This window comes from Aquila chrysaetos, chromosome 2 (genome assembly GCF_900496995.4).
Source record: "Aquila chrysaetos chrysaetos chromosome 2, bAquChr1.4, whole genome shotgun sequence".
In the NCBI taxonomy this organism is placed as follows: Eukaryota; Metazoa; Chordata; class Aves; order Accipitriformes; family Accipitridae; genus Aquila; species Aquila chrysaetos.
In genome coordinates, this window is record NC_044005.1 from 27,501,692 (window position 1) to 27,523,839 (window position 22,148).

General features: G+C 38.8%; 1 protein-coding gene across 7 annotated transcripts in view; it reads right to left on the reverse strand.

Annotated features, from left to right (window-relative positions):
* LIN52 (lin-52 DREAM MuvB core complex component) overlaps window positions 1–22,148 on the reverse strand; it is a 73,008-nt gene that overhangs the window by 48,661 nt on the left and 2,199 nt on the right. Inside the window, exon 6 of one of the 7 annotated variants that reach the window (XR_003927356.2) lies at window positions 20,619–20,700. The exons of 4 other annotated variants lie outside the window; for them this stretch is intronic. Coding sequence is in view for 2 of the 3 variants with exons in the window: in XM_041128589.1 (XP_040984523.1) it covers window positions 22,045–22,097 (53 nt within the window). In the remaining variant the exon portion in view is untranslated. 2 more of the 7 variants (XM_041128592.1, XM_041128589.1) reach the window with 2 other exon arrangements.

The window sequence follows — 22,148 nt, forward strand, 5'->3', positions numbered from 1 at the left end:
CCCAGGAACACATTAGTTTGGCTTAATTTCTTGTTAAGAAAACGTTAAACAGAAACAATTTTGGATTTTGTTCTGTAGAATGATCATCTTATTTGGAAAAAGAGGAGTAGTCTCTCTAGTATGGCAATTGGCACCCTACTTGTACAGGCAGATGAGATTCTGCCTGCAAAACCCAGGAAGATCTGCTGACTTTCTGCAACAGACGATAGGGCATGCGAAGCTGTGAAGGCGGCTTGATCACATTCTACATCTAGCACAGTATTATAAAGGAAGACTGTCACCCATTAAAGGCCACTTCAGCTGTGTTTCTACAATTCATTACATGACAAGAAAGAACACTGACATTTTACAATGCACACCCCTATACTAATCCTCCCCATAAAGGTAGAGCTTAGAAAAATTGATCTGGAGTAAATAAAAAACAAAGCCATGTGCTTAGAAAATAAAAGCCATTTTAAAAAAGCCCTATCACATTTACATTTCACTCTCCCATATCATCTCTATGCTTCCTCTAGACTATTTCCAACTAGTTTTCAGGACATGTGACTGAGCATGCTGGAGCCAAAGTTAATTATTTCCATATTCAAATACAAGAGTACTAATCTTCTATACTATTACAAGCATAATAGCCAAGAAAAAGTGCCTAAGACAGAAAGCAAGGTGGGAAAAAAACCCCCTTCCTTCACCTAAGTCTTCTCTGCTTCAGAGAGACCAAGCAGGCTGGTTTCAAAACAAGAGCAAGTGATATAACCAAACAAAAGCAGATCTGAAAGGTGAGCAAACCCCACAAGCCACACAGTCATTATTACTGTGTCGACAGCACACTTGTTAAAAATGTATATTTTAATTTTCTGTATTGCTAAAGGTCCCAATTTGCCCAGGGATCTAGCTAAGCTGCCATTTTCTACCACGACAGAGTCTAATCTTTATTTAATGGATTTAGCATCTATCTTCACTAGAGTGGTCTCTAAGGGAAAGGGGAGGGGAGTATGAAGGGGCATGAAGAGATGATCAGAGCCCCCCTCTCCTTCATCCATCCGGCGCTCATGTTTGTGTTCAAAATTCAATTACCTCCTTATTGATACTTCACAGAGATATTTAAGCTGCAAACATGAAGCCCTGATTTCCCAAGGGGCCATGCCCCTCTCTATTTCACTGCTCTGCTTCCCCAGGGTGAATTCCTGAGGCGTCCATATTAATAGGTAATCAGTCACAATTCATTTATTAAACAGCTAGCAAGGTTTATCAGCCTGCCCTGATTAGCCGGAAGAAGCCACTGAATCCCTAATTTATTTATGGAAATGTAAGTGTCTTTTTGAATTCCATTCATGAAAGACAGGGGTGCCGTGGGTCTGGCACACTGAATTCTAACAGGGAAGCAGCAGGCAACCCAGGGACTGGGGACTTTGCAACTTCAGCCTGGGAAATGCACTATAGTGACCCTAGTGTGATCAATAGATTTAGGGCCAGAACCTCATAAAAGCAATCACAAGCCAGCTCTTCAGAGAGTAGGCATTGCCACCCATTGCCACTAGAGAATTACCATCCTGAGGGCTCAGAGTGTGGAATGGCTGAAAAAAGTTCCCTGAATAGAACAGATGATGTGGTGAAACCAGGTCAAAATAAAAATTTAAAAAAAAAAAAAAAAAAAAAAAAAAAAAAAATTGAAGCATTTAAAAAAGTTCCAATAAAACGTTCAGAATAGTGCTGAAAACAACTGCCAGGTAACACTAATATACGCATTTACAAATAAAGTTCAGCTTTTTGGAAACTGCAGACTGTTACAACCTTTAAATTATTTTTGCTATAATCATTTCAACTGAACTGGTTCTAAAATGCAACAAACACTGCCACAATACTTTCAAACTAAGAAACAGAAGCTCAGTGATGCTGCTGCCTTACCGGAAAGTGAAAATGGCTAAGAAAAAAAAAGCCACTTCTCTATTGTTTTAAACAGAGAAATGGAGTACTTGCTAAAAAGCAGACCTTGAAGTGAAAAGACTTATACATGCACTTAATACATCTTAAGGCAACTGGGATACAGCTTCAGATAACATAAAGCTTATATACAGGCCTCTGAAGGTTCAAGGCCACCACTGGTGAAAAACACTTTTTTTTTTTTATCCCTTTCAGCTGTGTAGTGATCTCTGAAACTCATGTTCACCTGAATTTTACCCACCATAGTTACTTAACCATAAAACAACCAGGAATGGAAGACTATAGAAAATGTTTATTTCCTTTTTCTTCTTCATACAAATTTGTGCCAAGTTACTTTCACCGTAACGCCCTCTGTGTTTAGTGACTTTTTCTGAACAGCTCAACTGGGAAGTAAACATAGGGATTATATTTTTAAATCCTCCAAACAAGGAGGATATCCCTCACACAGATGCAATAGCCAAAAGGGTATTTTTAATTCATTTTTTCCTAAATTATTTACATCTCAAAACTGAGAGGGTTTAACAATGTACAGTGTCACATGGAATAGACAGAAGCATGCTTAAACACATTGAGAGCATTTCTGTAACACTAATTCTGAGACACTGTTATGAGACATTTTGCTCAGTGACTTCAGTACTCTGATCTAATTATTAACTGACTAGGAAAGTATTCAAACTAACAAGTCAAAGCATAAACAATGGAGGATGCAGATGACACACCACAATATTGTATCTCACAGACATTATTTCAGTTCAATCACAATTACTTGAAAATGTATTTCAAATAACAATCCAAATCCTATGTAGTTTAAAACTGGCTACACCTATGTTTACCCTCTGAATTTACAAGCACAAGCTCAACAGTTGCATACGAGGTTTTAATTTGCTTAAAATCTCATTACGCAAAAATTTCACTAGTGTATTAAAACCAATATAAAATCCCCACTTCAACTAAACTAATACAACCCATACCCTTAAATAAAAAAGATATGATTTCCTCTCAAATTACAGTGGTCAGACATGAAAAGATGTACTACATGCAATAAATACATCCAAAATGCTAGGAGGAATAAGCATTTGAATTCATCTATGACCAGAACTTGTGTGTTGCAGGTGTTTGAAGTCAGGGATGGCATGGGGAAACAAATACTGGAAGAAGCACCTTTTCACTGCCTGAAAAAGTAATCAATAGCTTAATTGTTATTAGTTTGTGTTTTATGCGGACAAGGGTAATTCAGCATATTTTTCGTACTATGAAAAGTAGCTCCTAGAAGAACGGAAAAAACAGAATTTACAGGAAAGATTTCTCAGTACCTTTCCTCCACTGTATGAGGAGGATTTCCACACTGGCACAACCAGCAGACATCCCAGCATTTTACAACAGGCCCAAACATCTAATCAAGATGTGGCTCTCAAGAGCCAGTTTCTCCAGCCCTCATTGCTTGGGGAACTGCAAATGCTACCAATGAAAATAAAACAACCTGTTCTCTTCCTGAATCTAGCCATACTTCACCTTTTCCCCCTTCAGCAGTAAATTCACAATGATTTCAAGCGAGGGCTTTGCAGAGCACACAAGACAGAACTCACCACAGAGCAGGTAAAGCGGGACACCCGTGCATGTTTTAACTGGGGAGCTCACTGCAAACTCAACATTATTTTCACTCCCTCAATACCTAAGCTCCTTATCATACAGAAAACCGCAGCACCATCCATAACAGACGTCCAAGCCATGCTGCCCAAACATGTTGGAGAATATAAGCTGTAATCACATTGCAGTTAGTTCTAGTCTTCACAGATGTCTAGTTATTTCTAGTCTTCACAGCTTTCGAAACACAACCGAGTGAAAGCAATGCAGCATTGGCTTTCTGAAACCAAAGACAATTGCTCCAGGAGACGCAAACTGTTGTCATTCATGTCAGTAAATGTTTCTTCCTTGGCTATGTTTAAGACATTAGCATTTGCGCTGAAATTATTACACACCGCTGCTTATGTTAGCACATACACCCAATGAAAGGGCTTACCTACTCAACTGCCTTGTGTTTTTATCCACGTCAACCCCCCCCAAATGTCACCAGCTAGCTTCCCAAGCCATCAGCTTCCCTTATGCAATGCACTGTCAGCACAAAACCATGTATATGGAAAAGCAAACTTACAAAGCTGTAAGAGAATAGAATTTAGTAATACAACAGAGAACACGGCATTACAATCTTTAACTGCTTGACTCATTTTCAAACTAACCATTTTAAAGTCCATTTTAATGTAACCAAGTCTCATACACAATAGCCAGTCGAACCCAGCATGATAACTGCACATCCAGCAAGGCAGAACTGGGATTCATGTCCCTGTATAATCCCTAAAGGAAGGGTTTGGAAATAAAAAACGAAAGTATTACATAGGTATTCCTTCCTTTCTAAATGACACTTGATACAACTTGATGACAAATGCCTATTACTCTGCTGAAAATTACTGTTCATACTTTCATCTTGTCTCATCTAGTCATCCATCTTACACATTTATTTCTAACGCTCCTGTAACAATGCCCATATACTTCTAAGGCTACTACAGTAATGAACTGCATGGTTACAATAAAGGCTGAGATAATTATTTCCCATCTTTCTTGCACATATAGTCAGTGCCGATAACATCATACTTCTAGTGACTTACACACAGAACTTCGCAAACCACATACACAAAAATTATTTCCTACACTACTTAAACGCTGTAACTTAAGTGACAGCCATTTACACGCAGAGCAGAACACAGTTCAGAATAAAAATTAGAATCTCTAATTGACACTGGAGAAAATTAGATTCTAATTGCATATGCTGTATTTTGCTGATGACAATGAGGTTAGCATTTGCAAAAGAAGTGTTATGAGTTCTTTAATGACCAACAGGTTATTAAGACCTTTGTCATATAACTCATTGGAAATGTAACATTTCCAACAGCAGAGAGCCCTCTAGAGCTACCACAGGATAACAGTTCAGGAACCCACTGGGAGTAGGGCACCAACACTGCTTATTGCAGCGCCTGGGCTCTTCATGGATTCCCCTCCAGCTACTGACCAAACCTGATTTTACTTGGTTCAGTAGAACAGAGATTAAACCCTAGAGTGAGAAAACAGAAGTCACGTTTTAATTTGAAGAAAATGGGAGCTAATATTTGTTGAATTACTGCTGAACCTAGAAAGATTTTTAAATGTAACAATAGGTTTCAGAGACATCGTGCAAGGACTTAAAGAGAGACTTTTATTATTTATAATACAGGTGTTTGCAAAATATCACCAAATATCTGGAAAGCCACATTTTATATGACAGTATATACTGACACCAAAATAACTGGCACTTTGTGCAGTTTAAACAATAGGTGGATATATGCCTTGTAGCACAGAAAGCTCTCCGTATGGAAATGCCCTATCAGTGTAAAATAATTTCTACACAGAAAATATATTCTGCTGAACTTTATTATAATAAGCTTCACTAGCTTTCACTAAAACAGTGCTTGAAACAACACACAAGCAAAATCTGCTCAATCGATTATTAGATGCCTTTCAATTACCTCCACTCTTGTGCTTGTGCTGTAGCAACCAATCAGTAAAAATATCTCCTCAAAATTAAATTACGAACTGAAAATCTCTACTTATGCAGCATGGAGTTTCCTATTCCCATCTCCCCAATTACAGTAAAAAGTTGTAAGATAAATCACAGGAAGATAACTGAACTACATCCTTTAGCTTTACTGTCAAGACTTACAACTGTGAAAAGCAGTAAACACAACTTTATTCTCTCCTCATTGTGACCAAAAATTTCTGCAAGAATAAAATTTCTGCAAGAATAAACCCACCCGTTTTCTCAGTACCAAAACCCATCAATACATAACATTTTGGGACTGACAACTGAATTACAGCATGCCAACTCCAGGTTTGGTTCCACATTTTAAGAGCCTAAGTTAACCACTGAAAGTTATGAGCTTAACTTTCTGCGTGTTAATTCATCAGGCTTAATTATGATATGAGATTGCAGCGTGCTCAGGGAACAACAATCTCTTGGACACTGTAAGGAATCCACAAACAGCCTTCAAACATGCTTTCATGGGCAAGTATAAAGTAATGTTTTATTACCAAAATAAATTTCTAAGAGCCAGCACTTCACTGGAGGGGGGAGGTGAAGAACAAACTTGCAATGAATATGATGAGAAGAGGTAGTATGTTTACTCTGCTGGCAATGGCATTAAGCACCATTTTTTGATCTCCAGCTAGAAGTCAAAAAGCCACAGCAAAACCCTCCTGTACAGACAGAGACAATTCAAAATGTCTCAGCACCCAGACAAATTCACATTAGGATCAAGAGCTGGATTTTTAATAGCGAAGAAAGCAATAGGTATGTAGTAAATTCTCCATCACTATTAATTTGTTTTAGTGAGACAGGATTTTTTTTTTTTTCTAAAAAAGACAGTTTTTAAACAAGAGAATTCAGGCAAGAAATTAATTCAAAGAAGCCTCCTAGCCACATGATCAAAATCTTTCTTCTGACCTTCTAAACTGTACCTCTTTCCCACAGCTCAGGTTGGGTCTCATGTACAGGCTCCATTGCCTAGAGAGGCCTTTTACAATGCTCTGAAAGAGTTGGAGAGAAGTGCTCTCTTTAACTTCTAGTTTTCTCAGAAGATTGCCCCTAGGCCTGAAACCAGACCGACCTACAGAGTAACATATGAGTAAGAGCAACAAAACACTGTTTTCAACACTTAAATCCATAAAGTGCCTGGAATGAATTAGTATGATCTATTTTAACTTGTCCTGAATTTACTAAGATACTTCACATTGACTTCAGAGTGGGCTGAACTGAGTCATCTAAAAAACAGAGAGGAAACAAAAATGAGACTTAGTACCAAAAAATTAGGTTCATTCCCTTCCCCTCCCTGCATATTTCTGTCTTATCGTCTGACCTTGTATATCTGTTCCACAGTCTCATGATCGACCTTGTATTAGAAGTCAGTCAGTCTATCCTTTTCTCTCTCAGTATTATGCAACTGGTAGGTATCTGGTGAATATGTATTTCCAAGCACCCTCAACAACTAGGACGAAGAAAACGTTTTCCATTTGGTAAGGTCTCCCCTTTCCTATCTCTTTTCCAAGCTCCCCTCTTGGTCACTCAGCTTTGTGAATAAATCCATTCTCTCCTCACAGCTTCCTCAAGTAGTAGCAACATGAATTTCATTCTTCCTCTGTCCAAGCCAGCACCGAGACAGAGGACACCTGTTATTTTCCCTCTATAGACTCAAAAAAGACCAGCCTTGTAAGTAGCAAAGTAAGCTACAAGAGCTCTCAGTACAGTGCAACAATATCGCACCAGATCCAATTAATTCATACATGAGAAGCCCTTTTATAGCCATTAAAGTTAGATTTGTTTAAGCAAAACAAACTGTATAGAAATGAATAAAAAAACCCAGAGGAACAATAATGAAATCAGTCGAAAGAAATCTGTAAGAGGAAATAAAGGCAAAGCAAAATTTGCAAGGAGATGAAGTCTTACATTATTAGACTAATGTATATCACTGGGGGGGGGAATGTAAGCTTTCATGCCCTCAAGTTATTAGCTCTTTAATTAAAAATCATATGACATTATATTGTTAAGTTTAATAAGACCCTGAAGAACTATTACATAAAAATGTAGAAATAGGTATATTTTCAATAGATAAAGCTATAGAAGCTTCACATTTCAGGGAATACACCAATTGCTGTTGGGGATGTGTGGCAAGAAACCTCCTTCTGCCTGCTCCTCTGGAACTGTGCAGAACAGTGAGTAGCTCTTCATGCTCACAAAGTCCACTGTCAGGGGCAAGATACTACAAGAGTCTGAGTATGGCAATTCTCATGGTCCTGTTAAAAATTGTTTCCTGAATTGATATAATCTTGTGATCTATGCTATTACTGGCAGAAAAACGTTAATTGAACCCAATGAGTTTCATCTGTCAATCCCAACACAGCACCTAACCCCCCCCCCAAACAAACAAACAAAAACCCACAACAAAACCCCACAAAATCACTCTGTTTAATATAGATTGGTCACTTCTCTGTCCTAAACCCCCAAAACCTCACAGCCTTAAACTCCAGTCCTGTTGAGACACATGGATAGGTTACATTTTTACAAGATTTTTATCCTAGCTTACATCCAGTTTTCAATGCCTAACAAAATGCAAATAGTTATCATTACTTCCATGCTATTAATACCAGTGATCCTTTGATATTCTGAAATAAAAGTTATTGCCTTCTTTTATAATCAAGTACAATCTCCATGCATCAAGGATTGGTATCACAGAAGACAGGGCTTAGACATAAAAGGTGTGTTCGGGTGAAATCAGTTGTACGTGCCTGTGCAGAGACACCGAGCAGATCCACACCAAGACCAGAGGGGAGCAAGAACACACAGCCATCCTCATTAGAAATACATCAGGGCAGTAAACCACATGTGTAAACTGAGGGTCATAGCAGAGTCCTCAGCTTCTTTTCCCTCCCCCCATAAAATGTATATTTCTGCAGGAGATATATGGGAACTAGTTATGAAAGTCAAGCAATTAAAAAGCATTTCTGAGGTATTCATGGGACTGTACCAGCCACAAGTGCCTGACAGCTCTACTCGTGTGCAAGTCCCTGGAGAGCCATCACACTTCAATTACTATCACTAACATTAGTCATTATCAGGCTGGCTTCTGTCCCTGGGGAAGGCAGCTTGTGATGACAATATCCAGCCTCTCCTTGTAAAACAATTCATTAGGCAAAGCGGAACAGCTGGGGCAGCCACGTGGAGGTCTGCAGAGTGGCCGCCCCATGGGGACCTCCAGCCCCCCTTTTCCTTTTGGAGAGGGGCAGCCACCGCCCCCATGACAGCTGTAAAAGCCTCTGGGGACACTTCAGGTTTAATCAGTGCTCCTTATACTCAGGGGAAGCATTTGATTGCAAACTTAAACTAATGGCACTCAGAAGGTTACAACAATCATCAGATAAGAGGCTTTAGGGCATTTTTATCTTGTTCTAATGCTCACAAGTTAATGAGGCAATAAAAGACAGATACTATCAGACTTCGTCTAGCAACATTACACAGACTGGATATTCAGAGCTGCCTTTACTGGAGATGCAAGAGGTAAGGTGGCAAGTCCGTTATTGATCTTACAGAAGACTTCAAGCTCCAAACAACTGAAACCACTCAATAAAGCGACAAAATGCTAGGAGATTTTTCACATAGCCTTGTATGCATTATCACCTGATCCAAAATAGAGAAAACTGAAAAGGAATATAGCAATACCCCACCAACATACATTCAGTCTATTTGATGAATATACTGTATTTCCTTTCTCAAAGCACAAATGCTGGCTGAATGAAACAGTGAGACTGATCCTTATATACTGAGTAACTCTGCTGCGTCTAAGCTAGAGGGGCAGATGTGCTACCTAACAGGTAAATAATCCCTGGTATTAGTATGGATACATACTAATTATTTTTAACCTTTACGCTGCTTGCAAATAGAAATATTTTTATACATAAGGTCTGTGAACAGCTGAGAATAGTCTTGCTTTTCTTAGTTACCTTGCTTGGGTCCCAGGCTGAAGAGCACTTGATACTGAGATTTGTTTCATCACATTCTCATTTTACTTCTACTGACAACATACACAATACTCTAATGATGCCTTCCTGTGGCATATAATAGCAGCAAGCAGGGGACAACAACAAGCAGCATACAGGACAGGATACTTAACGATAAAGGTTTTATATGTCGTTTTTTAAAACCTGTGATTTTTCCAATGTCTTGCAAAAGAAAGTTAACATGAACTCCACCTTACAGTTGGGGAAATCGGGACATGTGAGAAGACAAATAAACCAACCAAGCAGAACAGTAGTAGTGCCAGAAACTGAAGTCACACTCTAGTGCAATTTTCACTAGTATCAGCTGCTGCTCTGCAAACAGGTCCAGCTACCCATACTGCGGAAGAAAATTCTCTCTTTGCTCCTGCCAGAAGCCAAAATTTGCAGGAAAACATTACAGACAGAGGTGATACAGGGATAATCTTTCCAATATTTGTAAATACAAAGAAAATGTTCTATTAACACAGACGAAGTAGAAAAGTTTTAATTTGATAAAGGTATAGACAGCAAAAGAATTTAAAATAATAAATACAGACCAGTTGCAAAGCTTTGAGAGTCCCTGCCAGAGCATCTCCCGATACTTGTTTGGCATTTTTGTGTTTTTAAACTGTAATGGAAAAATGCACATAACCTTATGCTTGATCAAACTTTTCCCCATCCTCAATTCCTCCACTGACAGTAGTCTACAAGTTATCCTGTCAGAATAAGAGTAGCAAAAAATAGGCTTCTGACAGTATAATGTAAGAACATTTTGTTTGTAGTCATGTTTCTTTCTGTGCCAAGCATGTGGCAGGCAGAAATGCTTTAATGTGACAGCCCATTCCTTTACTTCTGTGGCTAAAAGCTCTTCAGTCAAGCCCCATTGACCCTCTACTTGTCTAGACAGATGATGGTGGTTTCACTGTTCATTTCAGCCGAGACAGAGAAGGACCTCTGTGTACGTTGAGGACCATTCTCTTCCTCTGCTTAAAGAATGATACTGAATGGACTGTATCTCCCTACGCAGAAAAGCAGGTTCCCCAGCCCAAGTTGCATAGACTCATAATCAGCTCTGTGGATGGAAGCATTTGGAAGTCCATTCATCATCGCCCAAAAACATGAAAGCCATCACTGGGATACAAGAACCCTTAGGTTTCTTGTTCCTAATCAGGCTGCTCACATGGAGGCAGACCATGGAGTTGCACCTGAGATCTCCTGCTCAAAGCTCATAAGCTGAACCAACTCTTTGGTGCTGTGTTCAGCTGAGATTGGGGAATGCAGGCTTTGAATTAACTTACTTCTAGAAAGGATCTTAGATCACAGAATCATCGAATCACTGGATGATCTGGGTTACAAGGGCTCAGGAGGCCTCCTACTCAAAGTAGGGTCAATTATGGGGTCAGATCATGTTGCTTAAGGCTTTATTCAGTCAGCTCTGGAAAACCTGCAAGAACAGAGACTGCACAAACACCCTAGTGGTTGCACGACATGTTCCACTGCTTGACTGACCTATGCTAATATTCCAGATGTCCTCACAAAGCACAAATTACTGCTTTGAGTAGCATACCAAAAATCCTGCAAAAGCTAATAGTGATGGACCAGATGAATGATTTCACAGTCTTCAAAGAAGTTTGGCCAGTTAGTCTCCAGATTAATCAGATCTCTTCCTCTTCTTCCCCACTAACACTGAAAAGGCTCCCTTCTCTTAACCACAGGAAGTACCTAGATCAACATTCACTCTATCAACACAAACTCAACAACTCTTTCCAGAAAGGATCAAACTATTGTAGCATTTCTTCCTACTATCGAACAAACTACAGGAGCTGAAGGGGACCTTCAGAAGGGACATTTTCAGCAAGGAGTACCAGGGTATAACACAAATGTTTTGTGGGTTTTTTTTGTTGTTTTGGTTTGGGTTTTTTTGTTTGGGTTCTGTTTTAATAAAGCAAGTAATACGTCCTGGTTGAAGCACCTTTCAGAGGTGACCTTTGTTTTAACAAAATCAGATCCACAAGCTAGGTACGGTGACGTAGATAGGGAGAGAAAGAGGATGAGAGGAAAGGAAAAGACAGACATTTCAATAAATATCAGGTAAAAAGCATCTCATAGTAACTCAGCTTTTATTTAGAATGTTGCTGCTGCATTGAGCATCACTCATTAAGATCAACAGCAATTTTAAGAGCACAGTTATCTGCTAGCTATTGGGCCCCATAGCACGTGGTCCTTATACGTAACTTTGGAAAATCAGTTACCAGAGCTAGATGGACACTGTCTAACACTTGAAAAGCTCCCCTTTGTATTTCCAATATCAGGCTCCAGAATTAACAACCATGCAATGGCAGATGTCATCTTAGCATTTCTAACAGTCCTACATCTATGCACATTTAAAAGCTATCTATGCAAACACAGAGTTTACATTGTTTATGATAATCTCCCTCATGTAAAAGGTGGCCAGCAGACTCAGAAAAATTCAATCAGCTGCATTTGGGGGCCTCAATGCATACTTGACATAATGTAAGTTTGGGTTTTTACAGTCACTTTCAATATTGAAAAATAATTCTGTGAGAAAATAATTATCTTCTTACTGTGACAAAAAAAGAGCAAGTCACAGACAAAAACAATCCAACCCAGACTATATAACCTAACAAAAAGGAGATTCCATGTACACAAATGTCAACAACAGGCATCGAACAGAAAATAAAAGCAAAGAGAAATTGCAGAATTTTGAACTTCTAACACATTTAGGAGAGTTTTAGAGATTTTTTTCCCCTTTTCTCAAACTCCAACAGTATACACCTCCTTCTGCAGCAAGCAGAGTCATCAATGCCTGGAGTCTAGGATGCTGTATTAGTACTTGCCATCGAAATCCACAGTAGCATTTTCCCCTCAGAATAAGGGAGGGGGAAGAAGGCAAAGATGCAGAAATTTCTTGAAGCTTAGAGAAATATTTATTCTACTTCACCAGCAGACAGAGAACACCCTAAGGATCCATGCAGTATTTTTTCCACATATGACAGTTACCTAGATACAGCATTTGTTTTATGGTAAGAATGCACAATTTATGCATATGGGTAGTATCACATTTGATATCATCAGTAGACTGTATCTCTCTGATTTTGTATTTAAAAACAGTCTGGACCTGCTTTTTTTTTTTTTCTGCACATAGAGGGCAACTCAACCACACACCCACTTATTTAAAAAAAACAATAGCAGCCAAGGTCCAGACTTAATTTCCATCCTCACCATCGCAACCTAATCTCCTGGCAAGTTAATGCAAATCAAAGCGAACACTTCTCTGACACTGGTAGCAAAGCGTGTTCGTCTCCCAAGAGAGACCTGTAAAACAGGACAGTCACTGACAGCAGTACAATTACTGACACAGATACAGACTTTATGGACATGTTTATCTCTGCTGTAAATCCACACTCTCTCTCCACTCCGATTCATGAGTCATAAAGAAATTGCAGATAATGAAAAAGTTGGAGAAATTTACAGCGTGTCGGAAACCTCAGACAGCCAGAAGAAATTAAAGAGCTGACTGAGGATAAATCACACAGGTACAATTAAAACTTCCTATCCCTTCTTCACTTCCAAACTGGGGCACAAGCCAATGGAGATGATGAAAAGTTGAGGTCATGACTCCTCTGACTGTAATCATTTCTTAACTACCTACATGTCAAAATTAGCCAATTCACAGATCACATATGAATGGCAATTTCAAGCCAGCACTCTGATGTCATGCTCTTCCAACAGGAGCTGTCCCGGAAGAATCCTGCCTGTAAATAAGCCACCCAGTCAGCAGTATAAGGAAAGGCGATTTCCTCGTCCCTCTGCAGATGCAGAGTATCTCTTAACCATAGCACTGTGTATTAAAATGAAGAAGCAGATCTACAGTGTGGGAGGAGGTTATAAAGAGAATTGGGAGAAGGGCCAAGGTTTCACATGGAAATCATAGCACCTCGGACATCATGGTGACAGGGCCATATAAACACCTTAACGGACAACGTAAACGTTCTTTTCACCCCTCTGAAACAATCAAATAAGGACTAAGAATTACTATGAATGTAAACTGAAAACAGCCCCCATATTTTTTCCTACTAAACAAAACAAAAATAATCATTTAAACTGATTGTGTAGTTCCTGAAAAACTCTATGATCATCTCCTAACCCACAAATGAACCATCCAAAATGTGAGACATTTTCTGGGAGAAGTCTACTAACTCTGCTAAGTAAATCCTTAAGCTAACTGCATATTACAGAAATCCAGTGTCCAAAGAGCATAATTTTGTTGTCCAGCTATAAAACTTTGCCTTCAAGCTCTGCAGCACATGAAGTATACTATTTCACATAAAGTCCTTGCCAAACACAGTACTAAATAACAAAATGAGGGAGAAATATGCTTTAAGGCAAAACTGAAACATGATGAAGATTCATTCAGCAAGGCAGGGAATGTAGGAAATAACCAAGAAAAAAACAGTTGCTACAAAGAAAATCCTAAGCAGAGCAGCAATAACCAAAGTACACGCCCCTCAAACTGCTTCCTCGTATGCAGGACAGCTCACCTTGCAAAAGTAAATAAACTGTATATTTGAAGTTTAAGGACACAATGAGCACTAGACTTGGCATACAATGTTCTCTTCCAAGTCCAACATATTTAGAACAATATAGGCGGTTCCAAAACATATTTTCTTCTTTCTTGTTTCAGATTAATACAGACACACTAGTGCTAGAAGCACTACACTTCTGGAGGTACCAGTTTTTAACAAAGTGAGCATCCTCCTTACTCTTTTGTCAGCAGTCTAGATGTTAAGAACATTGCTTTGTCTTTCTAATAACTGGTACTGAGACTCCTGCTGTGGGATCTAGATTTGGATCCACATCATGTGATCCTCTTTCACTTTATTTTCTTCTTCCTTCTCCAGAAGTCAGTTCTCTTCTCCAGCTCTACCACACTTTAGGCAGTCTATTTCTCCAAGGAAATAAGGAAAGAGTTCATGTTCAGGGAAGAGTCTGCTCTTCTACATAGATTCCAAAACCTCATTTTGGCTAACAGGAAACCATAACAATCCAATTCAGTTTTTCATGCAACTTCCCCGACTGCAGAGAGTGGACATACAGCTTTTACTAAAATGGACCAACAAGAGATTTCAGAAGATGCCATGAGACAGACACCCCACTGAGACCCTGAATATTAAAACACTCTTTACTTACACATACCTGTTGATATGTTGATTCCCTACAAATGTAAGAATCTGAAACATTTTGTTACAAACAAGTGTACATACAGACCAGAAAAGGCACTAGGCAACTAGAAAAGACACTAACCAACTGTACTGCAGGAAATGGTGGCATGTTCACAAATGTAGAGCAAGGCTTCTGAGCTTAAAAAGACTCTGTGTTGATTGACTCAGCACCAAAGAAAAGGTGGTTATGGTCAGGAAATATTTTTATCTGATCAATTACATCATTTATACAAGCCTGTTTGGGTACAAAGGCAAGGTGTTTTGCGTAGGGCCTAAAGGCTGCATGTTGGTACTATATGTAGACACTCCTAGAAAAGACAACCCATTACAGAAAGTGAAAGAGATGTTTCAGTAAGAGGATACATTGTCCTCCCTCCTTTCCTTACTTTGATCCTAATTCAACAACTTACAAGAAGTTGAAGTTTAATAAGTGTCATTCCCTGTTTTTCAGTTTAGTAGATAATACAAGTTCAGTCCACCAAAGATGGAGCCCTTGATTTAAACATATCCTACCTACAATCAGCATCAAGAAAGGAAAAGAAAAATTAATGCGCCCCCCCCCCAAAAAAAACCAACAAAAAGCAACTCAATGAGTGAATTTTCATTCAACCATGTAGGGAAGAGCTATCCTAGCTTTGAAACTATCCATGTCAAGAGTAGCCTGCAAGGATCACAGGCAGAACTAAGTATATATGTTTCAAAATAAGCTACAGTTAAATCCTGCTGAAGGAAAATGATGGAACTGCTCTACCCCTCCAAACCTACAAAAAAGCTGAACTTGCAGGCAAGAGATCACGACAGACAGCATTTATCTGAGAGAAATGAAAAAGCAAAGACTACCAATCTGAGAAAGAGTGGTTATCTGTAAATAGCTTGGAGTTCAGAAGGACTCCTTTATGATTTTCCAGAAATTTCAGAGGCTGCTGAGGCTGCAGAGGACTACAATTCACAACCAAGGACAGCTTAACTCGGGAGCAAAGTAGCTGTTCCTCATTCAAGTGCCCATCCGTCTCTTGCTGTCTCTGGAAGGGTCTCTCCATTACAGGGACACCTCAGTGATTTCTGGTAGTGGTTGCTTAACTACCATGCAGTCTAGCCTATTACTACAATAAATAAGTAAACAAAAAACCCCCACCATCAAACAAAAGGTCCTTCCAACCCACTACCCTGACTCTGACGTGCTGATGGCAAACAACTATAGAAGAATGTAAGAACAGGGAAGCACATAGCTGTACCTGTCTAGTAATCTCTCCCAGCTTTCTGCATCTCCAAGATTTCCAAGCCACTGGTGACTTCTCTGTGGTCAGACACCCCTGATGGATTTACCTTCCAATAATTTGTCTCATTTATTGAGCAAGATAAACTCCGTGCCCACAACTTCCAGCAACGATGAGTTCTGACTTTAATGCGCAGTGCAAGTATCTCCTCGTGTCTGTCCTGACATGCTATTCTATTCTCTCTGGCTCCCACACTATGAGAAGCAGTGAAGAGTCACTCCCTATTCACACTTTCTCTGCATTAATCAGTTTTACAGATCTTTTTCACATACTGCAACAGTTGTCTCTCTCCAGGCTAAAAACTCCTAGTCATTTACTCATTCTTCATATTAAGGAAAACTATCACTGACTGACTAAACCGTGGCCGACTTTTCCTTTATCAGTCTGTGATGCTACAAGATGGCCAACTTTTTGCTGTTCACCTGACATCTCCCAGGTCATTCAGGTCTAATTCTTGGGTCCTTGACAGCTAGCATTAAATAGCTCTTCCACTGTATACTTGGTATTTAATTTGCTTGAACATATACGGAAAATAAATCAGCGTTACAAAGAAAACAGGAGCAAAGTTGCTAGAGTCCAGTGAAAGCCATAGCACACAAAACCATGGGGGACTATAAATAGGGTGACTTGGTTGAGCAGGTTCAGTAACTGTCTCATTACTCTTGAAAGAATGTGAAGATTTGACATTCGATAATACAGTCATTCTTACATTCCTATTTTACAGGAGGAAAAGCACACAACAGCTTCAACTCCAAATAAAAATTTAATCTAATGTAAGAGAGCAGACTAGCAAAAATCACTGACAGGGAAATTATAAATGGTATTCACATCCCACATTTTCTAATATTTAAGGCAGATACTGCACAAAAGCACCATTACCTCCACAAATATATTAGGGCTTAAAAAGAATAGAAATCTGGCAGTAGCAATATCACCGAAGCTATATTGTTATAGCATAGCAGCCAGATAATCTCTCTGGCATCAGTGAGATTTTATAAACATGGCTGTGATACCAGGTGTGTATATATATATACATTATGTACACACACGCACATACATTTTAGGAATTCTGAACCAGTATAGCAGGTGTTATCTGAAAAGTACCAGAGATTCACAGGGAAGCAATAGCAGCGCCTTCAGAAAGTCCCTGGACAACCACATTCCTTCAGTGACATGGTGCTTTTCCTGCTTCCCCATTCTACCTGTTACTTTTACACATAGATTTGTTCTGAAGTTTGGAAAGAATAACATTTTTTAATTTTTAAAAAATTTTTTAAGAAAAACATATTCTTCTCTGTGTATGTAGTTCTTAGATACACCTCTCTGTCTATGTATATTCAAAAGGATGACAGGGCAGATCTTTAAAAATAACTGCAATCAAGAATAATAAAATTCTCTTAACACCAAATTTGTTTACTAGCAATGTATGCACTTCCCAGAGCTGCTAGCTCATGAAACCAAGACTTCAAACACCCCCTAAAGTCAACTTTGACTCAGTTGCTCTAAAAGCTCTAATGGGTCATACAGTGAAAAAACAGAGCTGGGTATCTAAATTTGCAGTTATTTACACAAACTGTTTTGAAACTTGCTGCTTTGTGGGCCACAAACATTGAGTCAGGATCTGTGACTGGCTTCCCGGATAAGAACTACCTCCCTCTTGCTTGCCACATCAGCTGGGGTCTCCTCATTCTGCGGTGCTCACTGCCCTGCTCCAAGCAAAGCTGGAGGGACACAGGAGGGAAAAAGGCCCATAACAAGGCAATATGACTATACCTTTTTTTTTTTTTCCCCCCAGACTTCTGCCAACAGCAGAGATGATACTCACTGACTGGCTGCAGCTCACGTTCAGCAGTGATACTATGCCTCCCAAAGTCACCCTAACTATATGAACAATTAAAAGTAGGTGTATTCGTTGAGCCCTGTTCCTCCTCCCACCCTCACAAGACCCACGTTAACAGGGACAGCAAAATCCACATTTTTAATTTCTAATACTAAAAATGGTTTTGATGTATTCTAACCAATAAAGTAACTCTTTAACAGAAGGAAAACAGAAGCTATAATGAGAGAAGCAAAGCAAAAAGAGAAAAGCAGTAACAAGCAAGAGGATGAGGTAGAATTTTACATAGCTTAAAAAGGAGGCAAGAAAACACAAGCTGAGACCTCAGAAGAGGTGTTGAAAAATAATTTATTTTTAAAAGATTTTATTATTATTGATACCAGGCCCTGAGCCTGGAAGCTGCTGGAGAACTCCAGAACCACCTTGTAGCAAAGAATAAATACACAAACCAGAGACCTAAGGATAGCCTACCCTTTAAGAGGAGAGTGAAAATAAAAAAATAAATCATTGGTTCATGCTACAAAAATCCTGCTTCATTCAAGGAAGGCTATCCTTTAGGTGAATTCTGTGCTAAGGAAGGGAAGAATATTTGGCAAGGAACAGACATGAGTGAGCAAGAATCCACCTACTAGCATGTTAGGAGGAGAGCTGAAAAAGAGATTCCACATGATCACCTTGGAGATCCTTTCTGATCCACAAGAAAGATCTTCAACGTAAGTCATCAGCAAATTAAATGGTGCAAATAAGAAATTCTGATTTATGGAAGATAACATATTGGCAGTTTAATGGCCTGCATCTTAGTACAAGGGAAATGAAAGTACAGGAGATCATGCAGCCAGCAGTCAGAAATATATTTTTAAAGAAGCAAGGTGCTTGCTTATCCATTTGGTTAATAAAATAACTGTGACAAAGTTGCAAAATATCTGCCAAACAGAAGTCTTTTTAAACTACACAGGTAAAACACCACCACAAATAAGCAACTTATCTTGTCTGAGTAGGAACTAAATGTATTAGGTACTACTGAAGCTAGAATAATCGGATACATGGCTGGACAGATCAACAGTTACCTCATTCAGAAAGAAGTAACTGAACCCTCAGACAAGGAGGAGGGAACCAGCATTATCAAAAATAGCATTAACCATTTCAGTTGTCAACGGTCTCCTTTGACATTATCATCCCACACACTCAGAGACTGATGCGTTACCAGATAAAGCCACTGCAGTCTAAACAGGTACATGCTATACTGCACAGAAATCATAACAGAAGGTAAGAAGCCTGACTCCTCAGATGCCCATATAAAACACCAGAGGAAGCTCTGTTGGCGTTATTCCAGCTTGAATGACGTTCACTGTATCTCAGACCTCTAACAGTAAAAGTCACCTCTGAAGTTTCTAGTTGACTGTTTCTTGAACTTACTGTTACAATCCAAGCAGGGCAATTCTATCCAGTTTCGTCTGATAAAGAAAAACTTTCACAAAACTCTGCACTAATTAAGACATAATTATTTAAATCACATAAGAATATGCAGCTTAAAGGGCAGACCAGTGAAATAGCAGTGCCTGTAAAACTGGCTACTTTTAAAAGTGGAGGACAACTAACTGTAAATCAAACCAGATGTCAAACAAGCTGGAAAGAAAACATAAGTTACATGTTAGCAATTTAATTTGATTCACAGGAGCCATGGGGCATTCAACAAAATAGCCAGGGTTACAGAAAGTACAGGTAACCCTAGGGGAAAAAGAAGGGAGAAAGTTAAGTTGTAAAGAACAGAAATCTGTGAGAAGCAAGCAACCAAAAGAGGAACTGAGAAATCCATGGCCAAAAAGTAAGGGACAGCAGGAATTATATATAAGACGACTGTGGAATCCAGATAATAGTATTCAACTGTTCCTGGATGAAAGCAGCAAAGATGGACAAAGCATTCAATACATTTGTTCCAAATTTGTCAAGAAAGCCTGCTTATATAGACAAAATAGTAAGACAGTTCTATGAATTTAAGAAACAAGGCATGTAATTCAGTAATCATTAATTTATCAAACTACATCATGTCAAATCAATTGCTCAGATTTCAGTTTTAGTGTTACAATAGTACCTTGATGAATAAACTTTTCAAAAGGTACCCAGCCCCACATGTCACCTTGCCTAATGAATTCTAATGCAAAATTAATATGAAGCATGCTGTGAACTGGTTCAGTAACAGACCTCACAACATAATTACAAAGTCACTCAATAGATACATTTGTCATGGAGTGCTGCAGGAATCACTCTGGTCCTGCACAGCATTTTATCAATAACTTGGATGAAAACATAAGTCTTTGAAAATATAAAGGATTTGAGATGGGATGTAGAAGAGGAGAGTTGGAAGGAAAAGTAAGTTGCTAACACAATGAAGAGAATTGTTTCTCACGCTCAACACAGATAAAACGTTTGAAAATACTGTAAAAAAAAAAAAAAAGATAGTGCACATTCAGAACAGGAAATATGTCACAAAAAGCAATCTTGGGAAGGACTTCAAATCATGACTGAAACAGTGGTTTTATAAAAAAAAAAGCAGCAAGAGTTCTATGGGAAGCCTCATGCTGCCATCTAGAGGAGACTGGTCAGCAGCAGGTTTAATCCCGTTTTTGATAGCCAGTTTCAATTAACAGTCAAGTCAAAAGGGGACTATTAAATTTCAATACACAAAGATCTAATCAAATCCAATACCTCTGGACCAAAACCACAAGTCCCTTAACTTCAATGAACAGATCTTTTGGATTTTTCTTCTTGGTCTCTCACTTATCTAAGTCCGTAAGAGAAAAGAACTTAAAGACAGTATTCGGAAAAACAGTCCTGAGAAGCTCTGTTCAAACTCCGCATCTATTTTTCTGTGAAAATTTTCCTAAGATAAATATATATTATGACACACAAAGCATTCAATGTATTATAGCCTAAAGGAAAACAGAATTCAGTGACCAGAACTTACAAACACGGAGAACTTTCATAAAGCTTGAAAATTCAAGATTTCAGTTACTGTAGACTAAAGGTTATAACAGTTGGACCTCAGATATTTCATTGTTTGCTCACTTTGTCTTCTTTCCATATTTATTCGTTCTCAGTAAAAATAAATGGAAACGCATGCAACAAATATTGCTAAGGAAACGACCACCTTGTTAGCTTTAATGTAACTCAGGCTCTGCTTAAACTCCATTTAGCAGGACAGAGCTGTCTGACATTTAAGCCTACAGCTTAACTGAGAAAGCGAATCATCAGTCAATCTCTGTATTTGACTCGGTTTTACATTGTTATACCTTAACTTCTACACCACTAAATGCTTTACACAGTCTTCACAGATTCTAGCACTGAAAATAAAATAAACTTGCAGGGAGTGTGTCAAAACAGGCTTAATGATCTGTTAGTAAGAAAGCATTAGGATATCCTAGGTTTACAGTCAGGAAGACTCTAAAGGTCTATTAGTGCTTTTTGTTACCCATTGAAAGGAAGGTGAAAGACCTGTAAGTTTTAAAACTTTTGGTGCTTTGTGTAGCCCAAAAGTAATTGCAACTAAGGTCTACGCTAGAGCAAAATTAAGCAGAAAAATTTAAATGTGTCAGTATGTACAGGTAGCATTTAAAAGAAACACAATACTCTCGAAATCCTCAAAGCTGGATCAACTTGTTAACAAGAGTGCTAAATACGATGATGAAAGCAGCTCCTTCTTCAAAAAACTGATAAAAATTGGCTGTTTGTAAGTGGGATGAAGGTGAACTTTAGTACTCAATTGACATTACCTCCTGCCACAGTTGAGTGTAGAAAAAAGTAACAGCTAAAGAAGCAGAAAACAGTATGAACACTAAGTGGTAGGAGAATCCTATACCCAAGTGAAAGTTTCACTGTGGAAGCAGTGCATGAAGTTTGACAGAAGTACTGCCGCGAGTATTCTGAGAAATAGCTTTAGTATCAGAGGGGGAAATTAAGCCAAGTGACCTGATTTATCTAAGGCAACATTACATCAGGAACAGAACTCTGTGTGCCACTAGACAACACCAGATTAGACATATGACCACTTGTTATTTCTGCTAAGAAGTTTCCCCTATGCAGGTAGGCTGTAAGTTGGAGATGTAAGCTCAGTCTCTCATCCTGTTTTGGAAGCTCACCAGCTGTGACTGTCAGACACTTGCCAAATCTGCCAATGCACCTTTCCAGCTACAAATGTACCACGAGCGTGCGCTTTAGTGAAGAATATTTGCAATGCAG